Source organism: Mastigoproctus giganteus, chromosome 2 (assembly GCF_048544385.1).
Source record: "Mastigoproctus giganteus isolate SK-2022 chromosome 2, ASM4854438v1, whole genome shotgun sequence".
In the NCBI taxonomy this organism is placed as follows: domain Eukaryota; kingdom Metazoa; phylum Arthropoda; class Arachnida; order Uropygi; family Thelyphonidae; genus Mastigoproctus; species Mastigoproctus giganteus.
Window position 1 is genome coordinate 206650930 of NC_143576.1, and position 24358 is coordinate 206675287.

Here is a 24358-nt window from a genome sequence, read left to right on the forward strand (position 1 = left end):
ATGAAATATTGGTATTGTCAAAGCAAAAATTCAAAAAACCCAAAATTTTTCTAGAAATTTAAAATAAAGTTGGTTACCTGTCAGCTGACCCAACATTGTGTATGCTACAATTAGGAAAATGACTACCACCAAGTTGAGCAGATATCAGATACCAGTTATGAAAAAATACATTCTATGTACCGACAAGAATTAATGTTCAAATAATGAAATAGTGTTATTTAGATGCATTATTTTATAATTAAGTATCTTATTACACTGCCAAAAAATTAGTATGTATTTCAACAAAGCTGCTTCAAGATCAGCTGAATCACTATTCTGAAGTAAATGGCTGGTACCAGCACAAGTATTTTATGAATAGAACCACCATAAATGGGTGCTGGTTTTAATCATAAAATATATACAGTAATACCCCGACTTACGCTACCCCGACTTACGCGAACTCGGAGTTACGCGGTTCTTGATTTTTTCGTTTGGCAACGCTGCCGCCCACTATCTTCAAGGTCGTTTTTCATATGTTATCGATATACGGTGCGACGGCGGAGAATGAGAGCGAAAGATGAACAAAATTCAACTTTGCTGCTTTTATGTTTTTTAACAGTGAAGAGGAAACACATTTCACCATAATAACGTAAAAACCAACACAATTCCAGCTATGGGTATAATCGCAAATGCAATTAGATCGAGTTTACTACCAGTTTATAACAGATTTCACTAGCAGAAACGCAACTGGATTTTTATTGTTTTATGGTAGTAACCCCTAGAAATGTGAGGTGTTAATAGTGTATCTCTGCCTTTATGGTGTTGTTTATTCAGTTGCTACATGTGCGCAGTTTGTTTATGCGTATCAAGCATGCTCCTCGTTTTGTAATTGTGCTTTATTCCCTAAAAATGAGTAAAATACTTAATTAAAAGGTGTGAAAAGGAAGCGTCCTGGTGAAGACACTGCAGATTCAGAGAGAAAAAGAAAAGCAATTATCGATAAACAGAGGCGGACTGGATCAAAAATTCTTACCCGGGGAAAATTTATAGTGGCCTCATACTATGGTTTATGGCCAAAATCATACCGGCGCACCGGGGTTTCCCCGGTAAGGCTTATGGCCAGTCCGCCTCTGTCGATAGAGAAAAAAATATGAAATTGTGAAACGCTTTGAGCGAAATGAAAGACCATGTGATATTGCACGTGCTACAGGCGTAAATGAGGCAACGGCGAAAAGCATATGACAATTGCAAACTTGACAGAAGGTCTTAGCTCAATTGAAAAGGGCTTAAAAATTTTAGAAAACATAGACTCCAACGAAGAACGCGTTATAGCTACAAAGCAAGGAATAAAAAAATTATTAGCTTGCTACGACGAAATTCTGCGTGAAAAAAAGAAGGCGCTGTGTCGTCAGACGAATTTGTTAGATTTTATGAAGCCATCGACATCGAAATAACTTTTTTACGTAAGTCATTTGTTTTTTTAATACATATTTTATTAATATTTAACTGCAATTTTATTAATATTTTTCTTGTAAACTAGTGTTTTTGTTAGTCCTTGGTCCCAATTAAGCAAAATTTATATGTATTTATATGCAAAGTTGTACCCCGACTTACGCGAATTCGACTTACGCGATTTTCGTCGGACCCACCAATCGCGTAACTTCGGGGTATTACTGTATATATATAAGGAGTAGAAAGGAGCAACAGGATTAGTGAGGGGAACAAAAGGGTACTTTTGCCAAGAAAGACTTCAGTTCTGCAAACTGCAGCACCTGGAAACTAGGCACCTACAAAGAGACCTGATTGGATTAAATACCTTTAAATGGATTAAGTAAACTAAAAGCTGATAGCATTCTTACTCTTTCTCAGACAGCATGATGACATTAAGGTTGGCAGTTTGATTAATCACAGTAATCAGGGTATGCTACTACAACATGACCTAGACAAATTAGGCAGATAGGCCAAGAAGTGAAGTTTAATATTGACAAATGCAAGGTATGTACTTCATATGGGTAGCAGTAATCCTGGATTAATGTACTAACTGTGTGGTATCACGCTCAGAGTTGTGGAGAATGAAAAAGATCTGGGGTAACTGTGCAGTTGGATATGAAGTTCTCTGAGCAGTGTATACAGGCTGCCAGCACAGCTCATGGGGTTTTGTTAATGATATACAGGAATTTTGACAACAGAATTAAGGAGTTGATTATCCCATTGTACAAGAAAATGAATGGTCAGGCCACATCTTGAGTACTGAATGCAGGTCTGGAAGCCTCATTTTAGGAGGAATGTGGATCTGCTTGAACAGGTGCATAGAAGAGCAATGAGATTAGTGGGAGGAGCAAAAGGCTGTTCTTATTAGGAAAGGTTTCGGTTCTGCAAATTTGGTACCTGTTAAGAGATCTGACTGAGGTGTTTAAGGCATTAAATGGATTGAGTAAGTTCAATGCTGATGAAATGCTACCTCTTGCTCAGACTACACCCATAAAGGGGACAAATTCAAACTGAGGAAAGATAGTTGTAGGACAGATGTATGGAAGTTTTCCTTCAGCCAGTGGAGGAGTTCATTGCTGAAACAAGCTCACAAATGGTGTTGTAGGATTGGGTAATTTGAACAATTTCAAGGAAGAACTACACAAACTGTTAAAGGGGAGGGGAAGGTGATATGGAAAGTGTTTTTTTTCCCCCCCTGTTGCTGTATAAGCTTGCTTTCTTGCATCATTAGCTGCCGATGATACACATAATGTGCATTGAAAAGGCATAGTTGCAGGAAAGATGTGTAAAAATTTGCTTTTGGCCAGAGAATGATTGCCTGTCGGACAGATTTCCATATGGTGTTGTGAAAGCGGGTAGTTTGAATAAATTCAAGGAAGGATTAGACAAATGTCAAGGGCTGTACATTTTTTTTTTTTTTTTTTGCTGACACTATATAAGATTGCTTTCTCGCATCATTTGTCACTATTAATATTAAGTGCTGTTCATCAAGACCAAGACTGACTGGTGGGAGGGGAGGGGAGAATCTACATGGCTTATTCTGGAGTTTTTGCTACAGCAAAGGTCCTATGTAGAGTATTTGATATTTTAAGCTCAATAAAGATTATGAAGGTTTCACAATCAAAACTGCTCTGTGATTTTTCTCTTCAATATTTTCCTGCATATAATAGCTCTGAAGGATAAGATCTGGATTACTGGGATTTTAATTTTATGTATCTCAGATTTCTCTACCAAAATTGCTAGTTGTTATGTGGTTCCAGAGATAGGTCTTTTGGAATATCTTTGTGGTAAAGAAAATGTCCTAACATGTTCTTGCCACTGCTTCCATCTGTTAGTTACATCCATTTTTCTTAAAACTTCCACTAATTTTTGACCAATTCCTCTATTTCTTACCAAGTTCAAGTTTCTGAAGGTTAAATGCTAGAATGCAATAAATGGCATTCCATAGTGAAATTCAGAAATGCTTCAAAATACAAAATTTTTTTCAGATATAGGATAAAATGAAAATTCCATATATGTTATTAGCTCACCCAGAGGATCTAGAAAAGCTGCAACTGTTTCTCCAACATTTTTCAAAAAATCAGCATTTCGCCGTATGAAAGGAAAGTGTGGTGGCAGAAATGGAGGTGGTGGTGAAAATGGTGGCGGCGGTGCTTCTGCTGCTTCTTCTGCTGGTAACTTTTCCGCTGCTTCTTTTGGCTTGTCGGATTTCTGTTGACAGGAAGTAGATCCACACCCTCTATGACAACGATGTCGCCACTTCCCCTCAGAACAATGTGGACCTCGACCAGGTTGAAACCCAAACGCATGGCGAAAGAGCCGTCGCCATCCGGGAAAAAGCCACTGCCCAAGCTGCAACAAAAAGAAATTATGTGGTATAGCAATACAATTGTTAAATCAACTTACAAGAAGAAGAAGAAAAAAAAAAAAAAAAAAAATCTTTTGCATCAAGAATAACAATAAAACCTAAATTGCATAAATTATGGCGCCTCTTTAGCCAGCTGGGCAGGAGCACATGCTTCTTGATTAGACCGGGGTTTGAGCCCATGACCACCAAATACGGAGGATGCGGAAAGGTTAGGGAACGACCACCGCATATCCCCGGAGCAATACGGCCTTAGTTGCAAATGCTCCTAAAAACCAAAATAACAATAACATAACAGCAGCATGTTTTACTTTGTTTTCAGAAATACAAATTTATATGAAATACAACTTTGCAATTTAACTAACTTGTGCCTTTTGTGATAATCATGAAATAATAATTATAAAGAAAAATGACAGGTCAAAAATGACATTTTTTATTTAGTGCAGTAATAACAAAAAGATGTCAAGTTTTTATCTCAAAAACAGCCACAAGTGTAACTGTAATACAAACTGAATTATGACACTGTACCACTTATCTTCTAAGTGCAAATGATCAGTCCTAAACCATACAGAAGGACACTTCTAATTTTAAACTCTTATCACTTTTCTTGAAGAGGCATGAATGGTTCATATAGTTTTTTTATTAAAATTTGTATTTTCTTTAATCCAGTGGTTTTATTTAAAAAATTTCTTATAAATAGTGTTCTCCCCAGAAAATTTTGTCAGCTGGGTGGCATTATGAAGTAGCTGGGTGGGGAGTAGTAGCTGGGAAGTAGCAAGTGTAATACTTCGCAATATTATAAAATTTTCCATTATTTATAAATGTGACTTAAGCGATCCAGAGCAAAATTTAATTGCATAATTTAACATTATATGCTCCTGTCGCATTGACCTCGATCGCATAGTATGTTCGAATTAATACTGATCGAGATAGAGTCGTATGGTACGGTACTGTGAGAATTGCTTAACTTTTAGCCAGACGGTCAGTTAAATTCACCGGGCAGTGCACCCATTCGATAAGTCTTGGGAATAACACTGTTAAACTATTTTCCCAAAATTTCTATTGTTCTGTATTTCAAAATTCAAACTAACTAAATAGGGTGACTAGCTAATAAAACCTCGAGTAACAATTAAGAGGACAGACAAAATAAAACTAAACTATAGTGCAATGTACAGCAGACAATATTTGTATAAGCAGAATCTGCTATATAGAAAGCACACTGAGTGGTGGGGAGAAAAAAAAATTTTAAAAAATGTGGAGCAGTTAATAGTGATTAACTGCTCTTTTTAACAATTCATTGTGTATACTATACATCTTAATACTGATGTACATATCTCTGTTATTGCTGTACACTAATATAAAAATACAATACATGTTTATTAACCTACAGTACATGAGGTGTAGCGATTAAATAATGAGGCTGCATGCACAAGCACTACCCATGATATAAAAGCATAGCAGTTGACCTTGAACCTTCCCCTGGTTGTCTGGCAAGCCACGTTCTAGCATGCTCATTCACACTTTGCAGCAACACAGGTTTTCATTTCCTTGTGTTTTTGCAGTTTGCTGGAAAAACGACAGACAAAAAAAATTCAATTATTAATCAACATCAAATTCTTAATAAAACTAAGGAAAAGACCAACTGAAAGTTGAGTTGTTACATCAAGTTTAAGAGGAAGATACTATATCAAGAGCTCACATGTTTGAATGGCATAAAAGATTTTTAGAAGGAAGAGAGAATGTGGAAGACTGAATGACCAGGCCATCCATTATTCATGAAAACTGATGAAAATGTGGACAGGGTAAGGATGTTGATTATAAGTGATTGTCGTTTAAGCACTGGAATGGTTGCATCAGAACTTAACATGGACAAAGAAACAGTTAGATAAATTTTAACTGAAAATTTAAGCATGAAAAAAGTATGCCAAGATGGGCTAAAAATTTTGAATAAAGATAAAAGAATGAGAAGACTCCAAGTTTGTGAAGATGTTTTTTTGGGGAAGGGATGAAGATCCAGACTTTCTGAGTACTGTAATTACTTGTGATGAAAGTTGGCTGTTCCAGTACAACCCAGAAACTAAAAGACAGTCAATGCAACAGAAAACAAAACAATCCCCAGAACAAAAAAATGCAAGAAATGTCAAAATTGAAAATGAACCATGCTTCTTATTTTCTTCGACATTAAAGGAATCATTTATATTATGACTTAATATGTCCCACCAAATCAGACTACACTGAAGTTCTGTCAGGTCTGCATGAAAAAATTCAAAGGAAGAGACCTGAATTGTGGAAGGATGGTTGGAAGCTCCCTTAAGACAATGCTCTAGTACACAATACAGTCCTGTCTGCCAGTTTCTGGCCAAAAAAAAACAAATCCCTGTGTATGAACATGTATCCTACTTCCTATACCTAGTCCCTTTTTTCTGTTCTCTATACTGAAAAGTGTACTTAAGGGATCCCATTTTCAGTCCATTAATGCTATTCAGAAAAAAATGACAATGACTTCCAGAAATGTTTCTGTGCTTGGAAGAAATGTATGGAACAGTGGGTGCAAGCCCAAGACAATTATTTTGAAGGGGATAATTTGTAAGGTATAAAATATTTCATTATATTTATTTTATTGCAAAAGTCTTGTTACTTTATAGAAGTATAAACTGGAAGGATCTACGGCAAGAATCAATAGACATAGTTATATCTAGCCTTGCTAACCAGCTAGTTGAAATTGCCACTCAAGGAGCCTCCAAGCAAATAAAATTATCTGACCGATCCGACACAGGGTTCACTGCTGAAGTCAGAGAAGCATTCAAGAGTAAACAAAAAGCATTCAGAAAATGGAAAAAGTATCATTACTCAGCTGACTACCAGATGTACAAGAAAGAGTGAGCAACCTTCCTTAAAGGTAAATGAAAAGCAATCTGGCAGCTGGTACTCAACAGAATAAATCACTCCAAACATATTGCATCCAAATGCAACAAGGATTTCCATATGGAAGAGAAGGTATTTCAGGAATGGGTACCTTTTTTTGACTCTCAATGAGGTGCCATTAGACCCAAAAACCCCAAACCTGAACAATTTCTTCTTACACTCCAGACAGTCCCTTTCAACTATACCTCTAACAAAGCAACACCTTATAAATACCATCAATAGACTTCCCAATAAATCTACAATTGGTTCTGATGGCTTTCCTCTATTCATGGTTAAAGTGTGCAGTGCCTTCATTGTGGAGCCCCTTCTATCAATCTTTAATCAGATATTAAATTCCGGAACAATCCCTACAATATGGAATCACTACAAGGTACAAGCCATACCCAAAAGAAGAAACCGTAAGGAGCCTAAGAACTTCAGACTGATCTCAGTGGGCTGCTCTCTATTAAGTGTTTGAAAAATCTATCTTATCGGTGCTGATCGACCAATGCTTCTCCCACAGACCTAAACATCATCACACTGTGATCCCAAAAGATCTAGATGTACAAACTTACTGGACACCCTATTTAAAATTCAAATTGCTCTCAACAGTAAATCTCAGCTGGATTTCATCTTCCTTGATATTTCATCTGCTTACGATAAGCTCTCATCTACATTCTGTAAAAATACTTGGGCATTACAGGAAGCCTATTAAAAACCATCAAACTCATCCTTACACCAAACAACTCATCATCAGCCATAAATCCTTCCAAAAGGAATGTGTTATAATGTGGGTAGTGCTGCAGGGAGGTGTCCTGTCCAGTTTGTTGTTTGCTGCAGCTATTAAATCTTTCCTTGCAAGGTACACTGATTTCTCATCATATGCTGTTTGTTTGTTTGTTATTTAGTTTTTAGGAGCATTAGCAACTAAGGCCATATTGCTCCGGGATATGCAGTGGTCATTCCCTGACCTTTCCGCATCCTCCGTATTTGGTGGTGATGGGCTCGAACCCCGGTCTAATCAAGAAGCGTGCGCTATGCACTGCTGCTCCTTCCCACCTGGCTATGGAGGCGCCGTCGTCATATGCAGATGACCTCAAATTATATGTAAAAATCAAAAGAACCTGAAACAAATCCACCTGATAAATCAGTGAGTCGCCTCCCTGATCAACAGTCGTGTAGCCTATCTACTGCAAATGGGTCTGGAGCTAAACATATCTAAATCAGCTCAAATCACATTTACAAAAAACAGAATCAAAATTGATATCAGAGCCTATCACAACAGACTGCAGATAAGGAAAGTGAAGTCTCACACAAACCTCAGCTTGACTTGGGACGAGGGCCTCACTTTTCAGAACCATTTTTCAACCAGGAAAACGAAGACTTTCTCAGAAATGTGGGCAATTCGACAAGAGCCAACGGGGTTACTCAACGTCGATGTAGTCGGAGGATACGTCCAGCAGTGCCTACAACCTATCGCACTATATGCATTGCCAATCTGGTCTTCTGCCCTGACTTCTAACGTAAACAGATTCCTGGCAGTTGAGTATTGGGTAATGCGATGGATGAACAGGGTCACAAGCAATGCATTCACCATCTTCAGGGGGGGTTTTATATACCAACTTAAATATCACTCCCTGGAGAGTTCACATAGCATACAGGAATATTCTTCTTCTGTCTCAGATGCTAACTGGTGTGACTGACGCCGCCAGTCTTCATATCGCTACTCTGCATGCTGGACGCAGTAATTACAACCCCTACTTACCGTTGCATTCTACACTGTCCAACCCCTGCTGTCTGAAGAACTTCTTCCAAACAACACAGTCACCCTTTTCAATTCATTGGCAATTGACCTTGTGAAATACTCTGAAGGCAAGCAGTACAGAGTGAAGAGCCTCTCTGAAGCACACAGCATGCTTGAACTATAGAAGTATAAAGAAGCTTGAACTTTATAAATAAGATGGAATGACCAACATATAAAATAACTGTTGACATCTACTTTTATGATACTTTGAATAATTTCCTCTTTTAATTTTGTCAATAATTACATTCTTTAAATAATACTGTAAATGGTTCACACTTTTGTAAATAATTGCACTTTTGGAAATACTGTATTGTAAAAATTGCTATTCCTGCATTTTTGTACATCCTTCTAGCCAGTCGGCTGTGTAAAAGGGGTGAAAGCAATCACTTGTGATAATAATAAAACGGATTTAATAATAATAATAATACACTTTTTTTTAAGATTAATTGCTTTGTAAGTTTTACTTTGAATTTTATATTTTGAATTGCAAGCTTCTTATGCATTTGTACAACAGCAGTCAAATTTATTGCATTTACTTTCTGTTTACAGGAAGTAGCTCCACACCCTTTATGACAATGTTGCCATTTCCACAAGATTTTTTTAATTGTTTTGCATAGCAACAGAATAAATTTTTAATTTTCAATATTTCATCACTAATACTTTCTGCATTATCAGTCATTTCCTTCATCACTGCTTTGTCCATCAATTCCTGTGCAATGAATCCCTTGTTTGATCCTCTGTTATTTAATCCCCAATTTTTATGTAATCTTTCAACAAAGTGTTGGATTCTTTATTAACTTAGCAACAATTTCAACTGTCTCCTCTTAAACATGTTTGTGTTTATTAATTAGCATTAGAAGAGGCATACGATGCAAGAAAGCAAGCTTATGCGGCATCAGCCATAAAAAAAAAAAAAACACCTCCATTTCAACCCCTCCATTCGTTCAAAAATGCCTGTGCAGCTCAGCCTTAAATTTATTTAGGCTATCAACTTCCACAACAAAAGATGGAAGTATTTTCAACCAATCAACTACCTGCTGGATAAAGGCAAATTTCTGAACATCTATTCTACAACTGTCTTTCCTCAATTTCAATCAGTGCCCCCTCAGGTTCTTAATCTGAGCAACAGGAAGAATCCCATCAGCATTCAGCTTGCTCAAGCCATTCAGGGCCTTATACACCTCAATCAGATCACCTCCCAGGTGCCTACTCTCCAGCCACTGCAATTTGCCGAACTTAAGCCTTTCTTCATAAGAGCACCCCTTTGTTCCTCTCACCAATCTTGTTGCCCTTCTTTGTACTCGTTCTAGCAACTTTATACCTTCCTAAAATGAGGCCTCCAGTCCAGTAAACATTAGTTTAGGTGTGGACTGACCATTGCCTTGTATAACAGGATAATCACTTCCTTTTCCCTGCTAGCAAAATTCCTATATATCATTGACAAGACTCCATGACCTGCCCTGGCAGCCGGTCTACACTGCTCATCTAACTTCATATTTGACGTAACAATTACTCCCAGGTCTTTTTCACTTTCCACACAGTTGGTACATTTCTCTTCCGTTATTACTACCCATATGTAGTACTTTGCATTTGCCAATGTTAAAACTTCAGTTGTCACTTCTCAGCCCATTTGCCCAACTAATCTAGATCCAGTTGGAGTAGCATATTGTCTTTACTGTCGTTAACAATCCTGCCAACCTTTGTATCATCTGTAAACTTGGACATTAAACCTTATATACCTTCATCAATATCATTGATAAATATACAAAACAACAATGGACCCAACACCGAACCCTGGGGAACTCCACTAATAACATTTGTCCATGAAGAGCAGTATCCATTGATTAACACTCTGTCACCTCCCACTCAACCATCCCTTTATTCATTGAAGCAACTTACCCTTAATGCTATATCTCTCCAATTTGTACAGCAGTCTTCCATGTGCAACAGTATCAAAAGCTTTCCTGAAATACAAGTATATGATATCAAAATTATTTTTAGCATTCAGTTCCTTTGTGACCACGTCATAGTATCCAATCAAATTTGGTCAGGCAAGATTTCCCTTTAACAAACCCATACTGTGATTTAACTATTACTGCAGTCTTGTCTGGATGATCCTGCAATGCTTCTTTAACTAGTGATTCCATTATTTTCCCCACAGAACACAAGTTAAACTAACAGGAGTCTATAGTTACTTGTGTCACCTTTTGAATCCCCTTTGTGAATTGGTGATACATTTGCATACCTTCAGTCCATGGAGACCTCCCCTGAGTTTAAGGAAGCTCTCATAATTATTGCTAAGGATTTGCCTACTTCCTTCGCTGCCTCTGTTAATATAACTGGATAGATCCCATCCACCCCAGGTGCCTTTTTTATGTTTAACTTCACAATTTCTCCTCCACTTTGCTCTCAGTTATTACAAAATCACTTAGCTCCCAGTTAGAGTTTAATAAACTTCTGACACTCCCCTCATTGAATAACTCCTCATGTGTGAATGTAGATGCAAAATACTCATTCAGTTTATCAGCTACCTGAGCATGATCATCAATAGTCAACCCATCTATGTTAAGTGATCTGATTCATCCCTTTCCTTCTAGAGTTTACATAAGTAAAACTCTTTTCTGTTTTCCTTTGCATCCTTTGCCAAGGATTTCTGATATGCGTTTGCCTGCCTAACTTCCTTTGTGACTTGATTACAGACTAGTTTATATCTGCCATAGGCATCTGTATCACCTGATACTTTATATGCATCCCATACATTTTTCTTCTCTGCCACGAGCCTCATTAGTTCATGTGACATCCATTTAGGTCTAAACCTTGAACAGTATTTCTTGGTTGGAATGAAAAGCCTAGTAGCCTCCAAAATTAAGTCCCTGAAGGCTTACCATTTAGAATTCAATGTTGGTAACATAATCAGTTGATTCCACTGTACGGAATTTAAAAACTATCCAAGACCCCTGTAATCACCTTTACAAAAGCAATTGCCCTTCCCTTTAGCCCTGATGGTAGTTACATCTTTAAGTAATTCCCACATCAGTATATTGTGATCACTATCACCCAGTTTGGTTCCTTTATCTGCAGATTCTTAAATGCATGAATAATCACTCCTGATAATCAGATCCAGAATCTTATTCCCTCTGGTTGCCTCTCGAACATGTTGCTGTAGAAAAGAGTCATCCAATAAATCCACAAAAGTCTTGCTAGTGTGCGAGTGATCAACCCACAAGTTCCAGTTAATATCTGGAAAGTTAAAATCCCCCATTATAAGACATTCTGATTTACTAGCCCACTATTTCTCTGCACAATTGTTCATTATACTATTAGATTCATTAGGCCTATAACACATACACCTACTCTCATTTTTTTCTTTCCCAGTACTTATGTCACACCAAACACTCAACATTGCATTGTCCACCAACATCAATTGGATGCACTTCCTTAGATTTTATGTGTTTCTTAACTAACAGCATAACCCCTCCTCCCTTGACTATCCTTTCTGTATACAGTGTACTCCCCAAATCCCAATTCTGCACTGCTTATGTCTGTGTGACAGCACATCTCTGATATCCCAACAATATCTACCTTTGTGTCTTGATTAGCACTTCAAGCACATCAAATTTATTAACTATACTCCTAGCATTGGTGTACATGTAAGTATACATGCACCTGTTTCTATTCTTAGTTACCCTAACACAGCCATTGTATTTATTTGTTCCATTATGACTCCCAGCAGTCCTGGAAATCTCCATTGCCTTGCTTTCCATGCTGCTGCTCATTCTAATAGAATCATTCAAAAATCACTTTTGCCTCTGCCTGCAGCCACTGTTAACCTTTTATTCTGTGTAGCTCCCCCCACAAGCTAGCAGTTTTCTGACTCACCTAAAACTAATTTTCCACCAACAACAATGACTCCAGCTGTCATAAAACAGTTTGTGATTCTTTGTGTTTTTATACATTTCAGAGCAGAATACAATAAAAAAAACTGCATCTAACTCAGTAAGAGAATCTGCTAAACCATGTGCCAATCCATCATCCCTGTTTCTGTTAGTAATAATTAGTAAAACAAAATTCCTATAGTGAGTTCATGATCCCTTCTAATAACTGGCATAACTGAAGTTGCATTTATGGATAGAAAAACAAGCTTAAAATTCTTGAACCAAAGACTGAATGTGATGTGGCATTATTAAGAAATAAAACTACATTCCTGTTGGCTTTCCACATTTTGTGAAAAAATTTCAGGAGAAATTTTTTTTATATCTTTCTCATCCAAGACTTTTTATTCGCATGCCGCCAGACAACATATTGACTTCAGTCTACACTTTTGAAATGGTGAAAGCTCATTCATCTATCAACAATGGTGTTTCAAATTCTTTTAACATGTTCATGCACACCATCTTTCTTTTATCATGATGTACAAATGCAAACCAATTTCTGATGCTACTTTGAAACCTGTTCACTGTAGACATATTTTCCTTCATCATTTATGGCTTTATATGAAATGTTATGTCATTTTCTGAATTTCTTAAGCCATCCATTGGAAGCTTTGAGGTCATTCATTTTCAGTCTCTGCTGGTCACAATGCCTTCTGTCAAATTCATGGGTTTCAACTAGGATGTTTGATAAAACAGAGTAGAACCAGTCAAGTACAATGGTATCGAGAAGTACCGCCTCTGTTTTTCTCACCTTAACCAGTAGCTTAGAATTTTAATTTAAAACCATTTATTTTGAATTAATTCACTATGTATTTTACTTTGTGACATATAAATCAAAGGTTTTATTGCTTCTTTCCTAAAAATTTAACCTTTCTAAAAATGCTTATATAAGTCAAATAATATTTGAATAATATAAGCATTCCAAGGTTTTTTGATATTTGTGTTAAATATTTGCCTATCTTTACAAATAAATTATAAGAATCTATACTTACTCCTTTGGGGGATGCAAGTTTTAACATATCATGAGTGGCATGTATATTTTTGGTATGACAATCATTACAAAGGTCAAAATCATCACACTGAAGACACTTAAATCGAGCACCAAAAATTTTGCCCTCACATCCATCACAAACTACATTTTCATGAAGATCTTCTGTGCCTGGTATCCTTGGAATTTCGTGACACTGACTTGAACCAGAAGTAATTCTGATATAAACTTTGATTATATCTTCTTCTGCATTAGCAAGAGCCTGAGCCAGTTCTTCATCACTGGACATAGTAATTTCATCACCTTCATCATCTAAGTCAAAGAATAGAATTCAGAAAAATTAGACAAGAAATACTGATGATTTAACATTATAAAAAGAAATTCCTGTAACACAGTAATTATTTATTAAACAACCAAGTTTCATGGTAAAACAAAGGATATGTGAAATTGGCAAGTTGGACTGAATAATGATTTGCTATCGCTATCGTATTGGGATACTTACAAATTAACACATGACACAGAAGCCTATGATAGATACAAGTTGATATGCAACCAAGTTACAAAGGAGGTTAGGCAGGCGAAGGCAGATTACGAGAAATCCTTGGCAAGGGAAGCAAAGAAAAACAGCAAAGAGTTCTTTACTTATGTAAACTCTAGAAGGAAGGGGATGAATCAGATTGGTCCACTTGATATTGATGGGTCAACTGTTGATGATCCTGCTCAGGTAGCTAACAAACTAAATGAATATTTTGCATCGACATTCACACATGAGGAGTTATTCAGCAAGGGGAATGCCAGAGGTGTATTCAACTCTAGCAGTAAGCTAGAGAATCTTGAAATAACCGGGAGTAAAGTGGAGGAGAAACTGTTGAAGATAAACACAAGAAAGGCACCCGGGGTGGATGGGATCTATCCAGTTATATTAAAGGAGGCAGCAAAGGAAGTAAGCAAACCCTTAGCCATAATTATGAGAGCTTCCTTGGACTCAGGGGAGGTACCCATAGACTGGAAATGTGCAAATGTGACCCCAATTCACAAAGGAGGATCAAAGGCTGACACAAGTAATTATAGACCTGTGAGCTTAACTTCTGTTCCAGGAAAATTAATGGAGTCACTGGTTAAAGAAGCACTGCAGGATCATTTAGACAAGACTTCAGTTATAGCTCAGACACAGCATGGTTTTGTTAAGGGGAAGTCTTGCCTGACCAACTTGATTGGATACTATGATGCAGTCACAAAAGAACTGGATGCAGGGAATAACTTTGATATTATATACTTGGATCTTAGAAACGCTTTTGATACTGTTGCACATGGAAGACTGCTACACAAATTGGAGCAGTGTGACATTGGAGGCAAATTGCTATGGATAAAGGGGTGGTTGAGGGGGAGAAGACAGAGAGTGGTAATTAATGGACACTGCTCATCGTGGACTAATGTTATTAGTGGAGTCCCTCAGGGCTCAGTGTTGGGTCCATTATTATTTTCTGTATTTATAAATGATATTGATGATGGTATATCAAGCTTAATGTCCAAGTTTGCAGATGATACAAAGGTTGGCAGGGTTGTCAAGGACACTACTGACACTATGCTGCTGCAACAGGATCTGGAAAGGTTGAGCAGATGGGCTGAGAGGTGGCAAATGAAGTTTAACATTGACAAATGTAAAGTACTACACATGGGAAACAGCAACCCCAGAGCAACGTATCAACTCTGTGGTACTACACTGACAGTGGTAGAGAATGAAAGGGACTTGGGGGTGGTTGTGCAGGCAGATATGAAGTTCTCTGAGCAGTTCAGACGGGCTGCAAGAGTAGCTCATGGAGTATTGTTAATGATATACAGGAATTTTTCCAGCAGGGATAAGGAGGTGATTATTCCATTGTATAAGGCAATGGTCAGGCCACACCTAGAGTACTGTATACAGGTCTGGAGGCCTCATTTCAAGAAGGATGTAGAGCTGCTGGAACGAGTACAGAGAAGGGCAACAAGATTAGTGAATGGAACAAAGGGGTGCTCTTACGAAGAAAGGCTTAAGTTTTGCAAATTACACTGTCTGGAGACTAGGCACCAGCGAGGTGATCTGATAGAGGTGTATAAAGCCTTGAATGGTTTAAGCATGCTCAATGCTGATGGGATTCTTCCTCTAGCTCAGAAAAATCACCTGAGAGGGCATAAATTCAAATTGAGGAAAGACAGATGTAGGATAGACGTGCGGAAATTTGCCTTTAGCCAGCGGGTGGTTGGTTGGTGGAACAGACTCCCACCCCTTGTGTTGGAGGTTGATAGCCTAAATAAGTTTAAGGCTCAGCTGGACAGGTATTTTGAATGAACAGAGGGGTGAAGTGGAAGTGGGTTTTTTTTTTTTTTGGCTGATGCTGCATAAGCTTGCTTTCTTGCATCAAATGCCTCTACTAATGCTAATCGTTAACTTCTCTTTTAATTTTATCAACTGTCACAATTTTGGTACAGTATAACCTTTAATTAATGCGGGTATTGGCATTAAACTCATGGTATACTTTGAGATAAAAACTAGAAAACATGCAAACAAAACATGGCCAGCCACAATCATATTCCCAAAGAGTAATGGAGAGAGAGAGAGAAAACTTGTGACACAAAGAAAGAATGTTTCACCAATGTACAAAATATACAGGTTGTCTCAAAAATATTGGTACAAACGTTTAGGGGAGGTAGGTAACATCTAAAGGAATGTGAATTGCATAGTACCCATAACCGGAAACATCACGGGAAAGTAGTAGCAGAGGCACAAGAAGCAGAAATGACACAAGACATTAATTAGTGACAAACATTTATTTGATATAATATTAACAATGGAGTACGAGATGGATGCATTTCATGGTGTTACAACAGATGCTCGAAGGTTCCACCATGAGACATGATGCACGCGTCACACTGACGCAGCATGGATTGGCGGACACGGTCGAACACACCTGGAGTTTCTTTGACAGTAGCAGCAGCGCAGACAAATCTCGCCACGAGATCCATTTCCATCTCCACAGGCGATTCGTACACGATAGATTTGAGGGCGCCCCACAGAAAGAAATCAAGGCTCGATAAATCAGGTGAGCGTGGGGGCCAGGCAACGGGTCCACCACGGCCAATCCATCAACGCCTGTTCAAATGGTCACGAACACACCTTCCATAATGGGCAGGTGCCCTGTCATGTTGAAATCAAATGTTGTATCTCACATTTGTTGGATCATCATCAAGTAACCCTGGTAGAACTTGTTCAAGAAAGATCCGATATTTAGCGGAGTTCATGCGGGATGGTAACAGGTATGGGCCGACTAAGCAGTCACTGACCATACCTGCCCACACATTTATTGCGAAGTGATGTTGTGCCACATGGGGGTGCACACCGTGTGGGTTGTCATGAGCCCACACATGAGCATTGTGCTGATTGAATAAGCCTCATCCGTGAACAAAACATAGGCTGGAAAATTCAAGCCTTGAAACCACTGTGAGAAAGCCACATGTACAGGATGATCTTAGGGAGCAGTAACTGAACCCTTTGGAGATGAAAGGGGTGTAAGGAATCGTCGTGCCAGACATGCTGTACACTGCAACGAGACACTCCTAAGGCAGAGGCAACGGCACGTGTGCTGGTAGTAGGATTATTCTGGATGGGATTCAACACACTTTCTTCCATGGCGGGAGTTTGCATCGAACGTGGTCTGCCCACACTACTCCTGTTACCTCTAAATGACCCATAATTGCACAAATTTTGACGCACAAACAAATGGTGCTCCGGTACATGTCTGTCTGGGAAGTGTTCTCCATAAATTTGTTGAGCGGCTTGTCCATTGCCCTCTGCTAATCCATACACTAGGTGCATGACTGCCAGCTCACAGTTCGTATATCGATGCATGTTCTTCGTGCAGCGACTACTGCTTGAATGATCAAACCAGAAATTTTCCCTCTCTGAACTGATGAACAGTGCCATCTACCGACTTACAGTGATTCCGGTTATGGGCTCCTGTGCGATTCACATTCCTTTAGATGTTACCTACCTCCCCTAAACGTTTGTACCAATATTTTTGAGACACCCTGTATTCAAAAACTTGCAATCCATACTCAGATTACATTAAAAATTTTAATATAGCATACTGCAGGCTAAATAATGTACTCATTAACTGCATCGTGATAGATACACATGTGCATCTTATGGTTTTTAATCCACTTGTAGACTTGCCTACATACACTGTACAAACATAACATTACACACATTTCTGGCCTTTTGTAGAGCTGTGTATTCATCACAGTGTACCAAGGTGGATTTGTTCAGGTGCCATCCTACATAAGATACCATACATGTCTAATCCACTTGTAGTAAAACCACATGACTTTTGAACTATTTTCTTCCATTCTGATAGAAGAAATACTGACTATTTTTGTTAAGTAACCTTTATTAGAGGCTGGCTAATTTGGCCCTTCCAAATCCAGACTGACTCAATTCCCTAGTTTTCAATTTGGGTGAAAAAGGTCACTAGAAAAGATAGCAACAGATGTGTTAAACCACAACCAATAGGAGGTGCAATAGTGAGAGACAGACAGACAAAAAAAAAAAAATATATATATATATATATATATATATATATATATATATATATGCAAACACACACACAATCATTAAATATTGACAAAAGTTAAATTATAATAAATTAAATAAATAAATAATTGAGCATTCATTAGAGGCAGCGACATGCAATTCCTCCATATGAAGCCGAAATATATACAATCATTAAATATTGACAAAAGTTAAATTATAATAAAATAAATAAATATATAATTGAGCATTCATGTGGCTCTGCTTTAGAGTGCTGTCTGTTCTATAATTTATTTTTTGCTGCATAAGGACCACCGCCGTGCAAATCCTCTGCATTGGAGGATCGATCCGGGGAGGAAGGGTGATTTGGTACTTCGATCTTTTCACCATTGCGACGATTTGTATAGCGATTGAAATGCAGCGATTCCATGACCATTATTGGCCTCGTGGTCCTCTGTCGATATGGGGCATAATGGTCAGTCTATTTTATTTTAATTTATTCTGATTTTGTTATCTTTCAGTAGTTCCTTCAACCCCCCTCTTTTGGTGATATTTCACGTCTTTTGGAACTGGTACCTCTCGAGGGGGTACCGCTAAATTAACATGTAATTGGCATTATTCTAAATTTTTTATACGTCATGTTAATTGGATTTAAAGTTCGAAATTATATAGGGGTTTCTGGGCTATTATTTATGTCTAACTTTTATTCTTCTTTTCCGTTCGTTTGTTTATTTGGTTATTTTTATGTTAATTTTCGCTCTACAGTTTTTGCCATACTACTGGCTTATGTTTTATTTTATTTAAAAAAAAAAATAAAAAAATAAAAATAATACACATTATATATATATATATATATATATATATATATATATATATATATATATATATATATATATATATTATTGTAAAAGCCCAAAGTCCAGTATATCCTAGGATTTATCAGTTTGCATTAGTGAAAGCCTGAAATATCAACACTTTTCCCACTATTTTACCACTGCAATATGGTAAATCCTTATTACGTGCAAGGTTCTTCCAGCAAAATAATAAAGGCAATTTGTAAAAACCAACAATTCAAAAGAAATAAAATTATTTTCAGGCAAGTTTTCTTCACAAAAATCTAGTATAGAAACGTATACATCAGAGAAACAAAAAAAAAAAAAACAGATGTAACTGAATACTTTATCTATCTATGTTCAACTTAATACGGCAGATCGCTGCCTTGTCATTCCCATTTTCCAAAGTCGTTGGACGTGGGCATCTTTAGCTTTCAAATTTATCTTTCTAATGGATGATAGTGCACCTTCCTTTCATGTTTTTCTAGGGTGTCCTTGCCTTCTCTTCCCTTGTGGTATCCACTGATATATAATTTTAGGCCATCTCACTTCATTCATGTGCAGCAGACATCCAAACCATCTCAACCTCCTATTTTCTATTCGTTCTATAATATCTTCATCTGAGTGCATACATCTTCTTATTTCTTCATTCATTATCCTCTCTAAAACTGCTAAGGGCCAAAGTAGACAAAACATATATGAACTGACAATAGTGATTTATGGAGAAATCACCTAACTTCACTTCAGTATTATGATAGGCTAGACAGATTGATTTAGTTTCCTCAAAACATGGTAAATTCTAGGACTTCAGAAATAAATACAGGAGAAAAATTAGTAAATCAGTAGGACTGAAGAAATAGCCACCAAAAGAAAAAAATTATACAGTTGAAGAAAAGTTAAAGATAGTTTTTAGCATTTTGACATGAAATCTCTACCAGTGATTTATAAAAATAACTCCACAATGCTTGAATGACAAGTGATATTTTTACTTCACGGTTTGAAAGTGAGTTTGTATCATCGGTGACATGACACTTGCATTCCAAAAAACTTGAAGAAAAAGACTGTTACTCTTGGATCAGCCTTTTTCTTCAAACTCAGCTTATCCTTCAGCTGATGTCCTGAAATTGAAATATGGCAAGATCAGAGTCGAGTTTCTGCCAAGGCACACAACTGCACTAATTCAGCCCATAGATCAGGGAATTATTTGAGCCTTCAAAGCTTGCTATTGTGGTGAAATCACTAATAATAACCTTGAATTAGAAACATTTTCAAAACAAGAAGCAAAGGCTTCTTGTAATGTACTTGGTGGCAGTTTTGGAGCAAATGATCTGGCTGCTTAGATTGAGGTGGATGCAACTCTAATTGTGCATTATCTGAGTGAGGAAGAAATTGCAGCCTTTGTGAACAGTGGGAAGATAATCAACAAAGAGAAACCAATGACACAGGTAGTGACTAGAGGATAATTCATGGATGAAAAAAAACACCAGAAATTAACAGCAAAGTGCTTGAAAACATTAATGAGGTGATGACATGGTTAGAACATCAGAGTGATAGTAAACAATGTTCATTTATCGCATGTGACCACTATTAAGAATTATGTACCGAAAAAAAAAAAAAAAAAAAAATGCTGTCATCAGTTCTGGCAAACTAAATTACATGACTATTTCAGAATGGATCTGTAAAATGTAAAGGGAATAATATAACCTTTAATACTTTTTATGTATTTAATCTGTATAATCATAAAACATTAGTAAATAAAGTATTTATTTACTAACAAAGTGTATTTATGTTAAAAAAACTGGGGGAAAAAAATGGTAGATTTTTTTTTTTTTTTGGCTATAATGCAGATATTAAAGTTGTCACCTGATACCAGTGTTATATTGAAGTTGCATAGTATTTCTAGTCATTATATGTATAAATAGTTTTAAAAAAAATCTTAATAAATACACATATATCACATTTTTAATTTATTTCAAATTTGGCATGAAATGAATCTTTACAACTGTTATAAACTATTTAGTAACCATTGATCATACAGGAGAGTTTGATTAAAAAAATTAACTAGAAACAAATACATAATTCTATGCTTTGTAGCATTGGTAGAAGTCATATTTCCCATGCTAGCATTACTACAATTAAAAGTAGAGCAGACATGGTGGGGCTGTACTTGCTGGGTGCACTCAAGTGCTATAACCTTGGGAAAACAATAAAAAAAAAAATTTCAAAAACCATACCAAGTAAAAATTTATCTATATTTAAGAAGGTACAGAAAATCAAGGATTTTTATTTTCAGCCAACAAGTAAAATGGGCTCATTAATTTTCAAGTTGTACCTCACTAGCGCAGAACCAACACTTCAGGTTTAACAGCATTTTTTTTTTACATGATCATGAAGAGATAGCCTTGTTCTGTAGTTGTAATGAAGTTACTATTACATGGTCCATTGCATTTTCTTTTGTCCCTCCTCACCCTTCCTTCTTTCATTTGTATGTTTCTCCTATCCCACTCTTTCTTTTTTAGTTTACATGGTCATGACCAACCCTTGTTTTTTTTTTAATGAATTACACAGCATGGATTTGTTAAGGAGAAGTCTTGTCTGACCAATTCGATTGGATACTATGGTGTGGTCACAAAGGAACTGGATGCAGGGTATAATTTTGATATCATATATTTCGATCTTAGAAAGGTTTTTGATATTGTTGCACGTGGAAGACTGCTGCACAAATTGGAGCAGCATGGCATTGGAGGCAAACTGCTGCTATGGATAAAGGGATGGTTGAGTGGGAGAAGACAGAGAGTGATAATCAATGGACACTGCTCTTCGTGGACTAATGTTATTAGTGGAGTCCCCCAGGGTTCAGTGTTGGGTCCATTGTTGTTTTCTGTATTTATTTATGATATTTATGATGGTATATCGGACTTAATGTCCAAGTATGCAGCTAATACGCTGCTGCAACAGGATCTAGAAAAGTTGAGCAGATGGGCTGAGAGGTGGCAACTGAAATGTAACATTGACAAATGTAAAGTACCCACAGTAACGTATGAACTGTGTGGTACTACACTGAAAGTGGTAGAGAAGGAATAGGACCTGGGAGTATTGTGCAGGCAGATATGAAGTTTTCTGAGCAGTGCAGACGGGCTGCAAGAGTAGCTCATGGAGTCTTGTCAATGATATACAGCAATTTTGTTAGCAGGGACAGGGAGGTGATTATCCCATTGTACAAAGCAATAGTCAGGCTACACCTAGAGTACTGTATACAGGTCTGGACTCCTCATTTTAAGAAGGATGTAGAGCTGCTGGAATGAGTATAGAGAAGGGCAACAAGATTAGTGAATGGAACAAAGGGTTGCTCTTATGAAGAAAGGCTTAAGTTTTGCAAATTAGTGTCTGGAGACTAGGCACCTGCGAGGTGATCTGATTGAGGTGTATAAAGCCTTGAATGGTTTGAGCATGATCAATGCTGCTGGGATTCTTTCTTGAGAAGGCATAAATTCAAATTGAGGAAAGACAGTTGTAGGATAGATGTGTGGAAGTTTACCTTTAACCAGCAGGTGGCTGATTGCTGAAACAAACTTCCATCTATCGTAGAAGTTGATAGCTTAAATAGATTCAAGGCAGAACTAGACTAACATTTGGAGTGAATGGATGGGTGAAAAGATGCATGGTTTTTTGTTTTTTTTTGTTGGCTTATGCTATATGAGCTTGCTTTTACTAATGCTAATCCTGTTTCTTATAATTTGACTTAAGGTTAATTTATCTATTTGCATTTCTTTTAGGCCTTTTGATTGGTAGAGTCAATATGAAAATTAGTATTTTGTTTGTTTATTTTAACCTATGGGACAGGGACAGGGAGGTGATTATCCCATTGTACAAAGCAATAGTCAGGCCACACCTAGAGTACTGTATACAGGTATGGGGGGAATGACCATGGAATATGTTATATTCGTGTTTTTTTAACTTTTTGCTCTGTATTTGTATCATATAGGGACAGCTGTTGACACTTTGCTGGTTGGCAGTCAAATATCTGAAATATAATCTGTTTGGAATTCAAAGGTTACTGTTCCAGTAAAGAAAAGGTCCTTGTAGATTCTCTGTCTTCATTTCATTTTATTTAATTTATTGAGGATGCAGTACTCTTCCTTTAGTGAGTTTTAATTTATTCAGGCAAGAAGTCTTGCATTTGCTAGGTAGGTATCACTTTAGTTTCCTCTTATTATATTTCATTTTAAATGTTAGAATTTGGGTTTTGGGGATTTAATCATGTTCTTTTTTACAATAAATTCATCGAAACACTTAGTGTTACCCATCTAAAATTTTCTGACAAACCTCAAGTAATATTGTTGAATTCAAACTATCTCTATAAAAAAAAAAAAAAGTCCAGTTTTTGTATGGCTGGTTACACCTGTAGAACCTACTTGCAATACAGTTTGTAATTCCAGAATAACAACAGCAACCTCTAAAATTAAATTAAACTACAACCACATAATTTGCATAGACTGTTATCAAAATTTGATTATATTAAACAGACCTTACCTTTCCACTGAAGTGTGAAAGATTTCCCTACTGTTGCCGGAAACAAACCGGCTATTTTTGCTTCAAGTAAATGAAAACTCTGCAGTATCTCTTCTGATACTAAAATCCTACGAATTTCTGCAGGCTTTTCACTTCTGGAATCGTCCCACAGGTAGACTTTTACAGTTTTCACCATTTCTTATAAGTTCATAACAATCAGATGAAAAATTTAAAGAAAAAAACTATCCTAGAATGGAAAAAAAACAAAATAGCAACTTATATTATAAATGACAAATTATAGCTGTGATATTCTAATCTGTCAAAAATAACTGCATGTTAGGCTATCCCACTTCCCATAATATAAAAATTTTATATATTTCTCTGCAGTCGAACTTTATTATTGCTACATTTGGGACAAACCTGAACTTCGGAAATCTATGGAAAGGAATCTACTTCCACTAATGATGTAGTCCCTATATAACTTAGCTTCACATTAATTTCAGATAAAATTTTTAACATTAATTTTTATCAAAAATTATTAATATACTTTAAATGTTAAACATGCATTTAACAGCTCTTTTATTCTACACTGTAGATTAAATATTCAGCATGCAGCATAAATATCTATGAATTAATGAGTGTGAATCCTTGTGAGTACTACAAATCTTGCTTCTGTTTCACCAGTAAACAGTTTTCCAAAGAATGTAACTAGCAGGCTTTCTAAGCATATTCTCTAAATTAAAAACTCATTTATAAACTGGAAAATCACTACTCTAGTTTCACATTATCAAGTGTTTCAGCTTCTACTATTCAAAAAATGAAGTTTAAAATAAAAAAAAGAAGGGATCATTTTCAACTCACAGGGATATGCAGCCATCATTCTAATACAACTTTCAGAAATGCCACAGCATTTCTGAACGCCAGGTTCAGGTTACAGTAGCCTAGTGCAAAGATCAATTACTTAGAAGTAATCAAAATGAAATTAG

At 36.8% G+C, this 24358-nt stretch overlaps 1 protein-coding gene across 1 annotated transcript in view; it reads right to left on the reverse strand.

Annotated features, from left to right (window-relative positions):
- LOC150090006 (sequestosome-1-like) overlaps window positions 1-24358 on the reverse strand; it is a 53662-nt gene that overhangs the window by 23580 nt on the left and 5724 nt on the right. Inside the window, exons 2-4 of the mRNA XM_090389710.1 lie at window positions 23394-23619; window positions 13468-13775; window positions 3501-3822 (exon numbers count right to left, since the gene is read on the reverse strand). Coding sequence (XP_090245836.1) covers window positions 3501-3822; window positions 13468-13775; window positions 23394-23568 — 805 coding nt within the window. The 5' untranslated portion in view covers window positions 23569-23619. The remainder of the gene's footprint in view (window positions 1-3500; window positions 3823-13467; window positions 13776-23393; window positions 23620-24358) is intronic.